Source organism: Cavia porcellus, unplaced genomic scaffold, assembly GCF_034190915.1.
Source record: "Cavia porcellus strain 051 isolate PalLab524CR breed Dunkin Hartley unplaced genomic scaffold, mCavPor4.1 scaffold_1, whole genome shotgun sequence".
NCBI classification, from domain to species: domain Eukaryota; kingdom Metazoa; phylum Chordata; class Mammalia; order Rodentia; family Caviidae; genus Cavia; species Cavia porcellus.
In genome coordinates this window covers 27,315,404-27,321,403 of record NW_026947484.1, presented here as the reverse complement: position 1 = coordinate 27,321,403, position 6,000 = coordinate 27,315,404, and the positions used below count along the sequence as shown (strand labels likewise).

Sequence of the window (6,000 nt, the reverse complement as noted above, 5' to 3'; positions counted from 1 at the left end):
TTTTAAAAATCTAGAAGCAATCTGGCAAACTAATGGACTACAAGAAAGTAGTTTTTAGTAACAGCTGTATAATCCTAAACTTTCACCAGTTTCAACCACAACCACCTTTTATATTAATATTGATAACCTATTAGTTATTATATTAATATTTTAAGATTATGATCAGATAGAGTGATGATGGTGAGCCTTTTAGAGCTTTCAATGATAAACAGTCCTCTGGGGAATGTATGCCAAGGGTCACCACCACTGAGATAGAGCTGTAAAGTGCTTTTATATTTGTCAAACATAACAGGATCAAGGACAATGTTACAGTTCTATTTCTGAAATGCTTTATTCCTTTGATCAGTATACATTATATTAAGTATAGAATTTCCTTAAAAATTAATAAATCTGGGTTTAATATTAGAACATTGTTCTGCAGAGGGAAATAGCTGGCTCTTTTGACTTTTACATTTATCCAAGTTCCAAGTAGATTCTCATATTTTAGGTTCTTCTGTGTTATTTCTGTCCAAGCTGTGAGAGCTAAAACAAAACAAAATTACATATATAAATTTTTGAACATTATAAAAGCTTATGTATTCAAGCATATTTATGGACAACCTAAGAAATTCACTTTCATCACAGTAAAATTTTTATTTATTATGTTCCTAGGAGAATATATTTTAATTTAATCAAAAAACCAAAGCAAAAGACAACCCAAAAACCTGAAGAAATTAATATTGACCCAGTTGGAAAATGTAGAGGCTTGTCATAAGCAACTTCACTGTGGATAGTTTTCTTCATACATTTATATTTGTAAAAGATGACTAAAAGAAAAAAAAGGCTTTTATTTCTGTTTATTTTGTGGTCCAGAGATTGAACCCCAGACCTCATATATTTTGGGCTCCACCAATGCGCTACGTTTGCAGCTAAGGTTTTTATTTCTGGAAGGCTGGTGAACTCCTATGGGACTAACTTTTCCAAAGAAAGCAATTATAAACTTTAAATAAAATGCAAAAATCAATTATCCGCGGCAGTGGAGAGCAAGTGAGAGCAAGCTTCAGGAGAGCCAGCCCTGGGAAGGAGGGTAGAGCCCCGGCTCTGTGCCTGAAACTGAAGGAGGCCCCAGGCACTGTTACAGTGGGCAGCTGGAGCTGTGGCAGAAAATTCACAGTCTTCTTTATCTGAAGAGTCAGGGGACAATGATTGACAATTTCTGCAGGGTGCAAGAGTCTTGAGGAAAAAGAACAGAGTGGAAGAGCCTCAAATTTTGTACAGACTTTTCTTAGATTTCAAGAATATGTGAGACTGGAAAGTGATATATGAGCTGCTGCTCAAAAAACAACAGTTTGGAGTTTGAGTCTAAGCAAAGCAACTGCGTAATAAACCTTAACTCAAGTCTCTAAGGGAAAAGAATTCAGTCTCCAAAAAGTAACCGTCTAAAATGCTAAGCATGCAATGTAAAATTACTCAACATATGGAGAAAAAGAAAGATATGACTTGTTAGACATAACCAACAGTGACTGTCAAGGAGATCACCCGTGTTTATAATTAACAAAGTTTAAAATAACTGTATTTTCAATGAAGTAAAGGAAAATATACTCCCAAGGAATGAAAAGAGAAGTATCTGCAGAGAAAAGAACACTATCCTCAGAGATTTGTGGGACAATATATAAATCAAATATATGGTTATGTGCTACAATGGAGATACATTCTGAGACATTTGAGGTTTGATGATTTCATCATGCAACCCCAGTGTGAACTTACGTAAACCATAGTGGTATAGCCCACAGCGTACTTAGATCCTATGGTACAGCCATTGCTCCTAGGCCACAAACTTATGCAGCATGTTATATACCAAATATTTCAGGCAACTGTAACAATAATTAAGTATTTGTGTATCTAAAAACAGAAAAAGCACACTAATGGTAGTATAAAAGACAAAAATAGTGTTCGTGTATAGGATTAACTTGCAAGGCTGGGATGGAGTTTGCAAGACAAGATTGCTCTGGGTGAGTTAGATGAGTGTAGCAAGGTTGAGGACATTACTGTAGATTTAATAAACACTGTACATTTATGCAGATTAAGTATAGTGTATCATATGTAACCATATGTGCAGTACATGTACATGAATGACAGTGAGTACATCAGGTCTGTTTACAGCAGCATCACCCGAGACATGTGAGTAATGCACTGCATTATGATGGTTTCAACGTTACCAGGTGATGGGAGTAGATTTTAGCTCCATTATAATCTTGAGGAATCATCACCGTACATGTTATAATGGTCTGCGGTTGACCAAAACTTCATGATGTGATGCATGACATGTAAAGGGAGTACAAAATGGAGAAAGAAAATAGAGCATAAAAATATTTAAAGAAATAATTGCTGAAAATTTCCCAAATTTGGTGAATATATAGAAAGCTCAAGTGTTCCCCAAGCAACATAAATTCACAAGATACATTATAATATTGAAATAAAACTTGGATAGAAGACAAAGAAATGGTATGTTACAATTACACTGAATTTGAATGACTATGGAGCATCACAAAAAAGCCCAAAAGACAGTAAAATATCTTCAAAGTATTAAAAACTGTCAATTTGGAAGTCTTTAGAGAAAGAGAGAAATAACTTTTAAGAATAAGAGTGAAATAAACACTTTTTATACAAAAGGAAATCAGGAAAGCTCACTAGCAAACCTAAGATATAATACATGCTAAAAGATGCTTTTCTGTCACAGAAACTAAAATCTACTGGAGTGGCAATGAAGGGCATGGAGACCACATATGTCTGGATGAAAGCAAAGAATTTGCTTCTTTATGATATACATGGTTGAGGCAAAAATGAGGGTATATGTAAAAAATGTGATAGTCACAAGTACAGATACTGGGAGAGTAAGCACATATAATTGCAAGGTTTCCACATTTACTGCAACTGCTGAGTTCATAATGCAGAGATACTGCTAAGGAATTGGTGAGTGAATTAATTCTAAAGGAAATCCAAAGGAAAAAGGGCATGGAAGGAATTACAGGAAAACCCCAAACAAGAGACTAAATAAAGCAAAATGATAGACATACATATTAGAGGGCAAGAGACAAAGACTCCAAGTAAAGGCCTTTATTGTAAAATAAAACATCCAAATATATACACCTATAAAATAAACTGTAAAAGTTGAAAGCAAATAGATAGAAAAATTTATAACATGCAAACTAAGTGTAAGAGGCTAGAGAGGACACAGTAATATCAGATAAAGTACAGACTTCAAGACAAAGATGATGAATAGATTTCAGGGGAATACTACACTGAATAACGATACAAGTGTCCCTTTGGGAGATGAAAAATCACATGTATATACTGTACCTAGTAAGAGTTCCAAAATACAAAAGGCAGAAATTGATAGAACTAAAGGAAAAAAGAATCCCACAATGCTAGCTGGCAATTTTAATGTCAGTCTTTCAGCAGATTAGAGACTAGATCTGTCACTGTAAAACTTCCCCTCAAAACCAGTAAGAGGGCAGGGGATTTAGCTCAGTGGCTTAAGTGCCTGCCTGGTGAGCATGAGGTTGCGATTTTGATTCCCAGTACCAAAACAAAAAACAAACAAACAAAAAATTCCCAAACAAACCAATAAAGACATAAAATTTGAGCAACTCTATCACTGATCAAAATGATTATTTGCAGAATTCTACACTCAACTTTTGCAGAAGATCAGTTTTTAAAGTGCATATGGAATATTAGAGAGACCATATGCTGGGCCATAAAAGGAATTTCAAAAAATTTTAAAACAATGAAATTATGTAAAGCATATTGTATGATTATAAGCAACCAAAGAGGCATTTAGAAAACTATGGAATATTTAACAACAACAGACCTAAAAATAATACTTGGGCCAAAGAATTACAAAGCAAACTTCAAAATATTTCAAACTGAATGATTTAAAATACACAAATTTGTGGAATGCTAGTGAAACATATGAAAGGAAATTTATTGCTTTAAATGCTTGTTTTAGGAAAGAATTACAATTAATAAGTGAGCTTCCTTTATCAAATAGAATAGTTTGCACTGGCACTGTTTGTCTACTTTTTATGCTTTGATTTTGTAACTTGAACAACTACTTCTAAGATAACAATTTGTAATTTATTAACTAGTGTTGATTTCTTACTGTTATTTTTTTGAAATTCTGTATTATTTCTACCCTTTTGTCTGTTTTGCTTTTTCTCTAAATTAAAAAAAAAGTGAGCTTCCAAATTAGGAAAAATTAATCAGAATGAAAGATAATAATGGGTATAAATTAATGAAATAGAAAAAGACAACATAAGATTCATTAAGATTCATCTGATGAAGAGAACTGAGGTTCACTGGTAAAGCTGACCAAGAAAAAGTGCCATTTCTATGATGGTTTAAAACAGATAAAACTTATCAATGGTGGAAAAATATCACAAGAGTTTGGGCAGGGACTGACTGGGAAAGGGCAGTAGAACTTTCTTCATAGGGATTTAGGATATTCAGGAAACTTTACCTGGCAAAACTTAAGAATTTATGTATTTCATTGTAAGTTTTATCCCACCAAGGGAGAGGGAGTAAATAAAAAATGAACTTTAGCTAATGATATTGGCTTGTTAGCTACAATATGCTTTAAAATTAGGTAAGTTAGAGAAATTAATGGACGGAGCTGGGTACAAAGCAAGTGTAGCAGAACACAGAAGAGAATTTGCAGTGAACACCTGCACATTTTTCATTCTCTGTATGTTTGAAACTCTCACCAAATTATGTTAAAAATATACAAATCACATTAGGGTAAGGAAGTTGTGCTGGAAAATCAATGCCAACCCATTGTTAAAAGGAAGTATATGGTGGAGTTATGATTTTTATGGCAATGTGTAGACAAGTACTGACTGTCCTAATTAAAACTTCAAGCTGGGATCAATGAAATCACAGAGGACATCAGTGAAAACAGTCCTACATGGACCGTATAGACCAAGAGCACCCCTTAGCTACTGGATGCTGCCATCAGCTTTCAAGGTAAATTTTTGCGTATCACCTGATAAAATACTATTGCCCAATAAAGTTACACGTCTGTGTGGTACAGTGAAGACATGTGAAGACACAGTGTACACTGGAAAATGGTGATTTCAAACTTAAATAACTGGGATAAGGAGAATAACGTCAGATGTCAAGGCTTTAACAGCTGTGTGGCTTTTGGTTTTAGCTCTTCTGGCTGAATAAAAGTTCATCTTCCTCTCTTTAGAAACCTATCCACAGCAACTTGGATTAGATTAAAAGAACAAACTGGAAAGCCACATTACCTGTCTCATGAATTGCGTAGCATTGAAAAGCTCACTGCAGCCATACAAAACGTGTTTGCCTTGCTTCCCCTGAAAAAGTCAAGAGACAGATGCAAGTCACAAGAAATGTTTCCAATATTCCTATGAAAATATACTACCTTGCTAGGATAGATAAGGTCTTGGGGTGGTGGATTTTAGTGTACACGTGTATCCTAAAATTGCATGAAATAAAAAAATAACAAAGCGGTGAAATAGCATAGGAATACCTTTTTCTTAAAAAAAAAAACTAATATATTCAGACACACTGTTGGGCTATTTCTTGTAAAAAAGAATCTAATAACTATCACATTTCACATGGGCAACAATTATCTACAAAATCTTAGGCCAGCATTCCTCCAGCGTGGGCTCTGCACTACTTCAAGACAGTTGTTAGGTTGAAAATAGAATACAGCACAGCAGTGTGGATTGTCATTTCAATCTTACTTGTACAACATAGTATTTGTATGTGACTACGTCCCATTCCATGCTGTAACTCTGCGATTGTTATTTTTGATTGACAGAATGTTGAAACCCAGTCACAAGTTAAAACTTCATTAGAATTTGTAAGTTCTTTATGTTGCAATTCTTTATTATACATTGAAAGGAAATTCATGAGACAGGGTTTCACTCTGTAGGCCAGGCTGGCCTCAAATTTGTGGTAATCCTTCTGCCTCAGTCTCTTGAGTGCTGGGATTAC

At 34.5% G+C, this 6,000-nt stretch overlaps 1 protein-coding gene across 5 annotated transcripts in view; it reads right to left on the bottom strand.

Annotated features, from left to right (window-relative positions):
* Nucleotides 1-312: 312 nt before the first annotated feature.
* The window catches only part of Scfd1 (sec1 family domain containing 1), a 95,395-nt gene continuing 89,707 nt past the window's right edge, over nucleotides 313-6,000 (bottom strand). For all 5 annotated transcript variants that reach the window (XM_063246426.1, XM_063246429.1, XM_063246441.1 and 2 more), the window contains 2 exons: nucleotides 5,286-5,354; nucleotides 313-522 (listed from right to left, as the gene is read on the bottom strand). In XM_063246426.1, coding sequence (XP_063102496.1) covers nucleotides 499-522; nucleotides 5,286-5,354 — 93 coding nt within the window. In that variant the 3' untranslated portion in view covers nucleotides 313-498. The remainder of the gene's footprint in view (nucleotides 523-5,285; nucleotides 5,355-6,000) is intronic.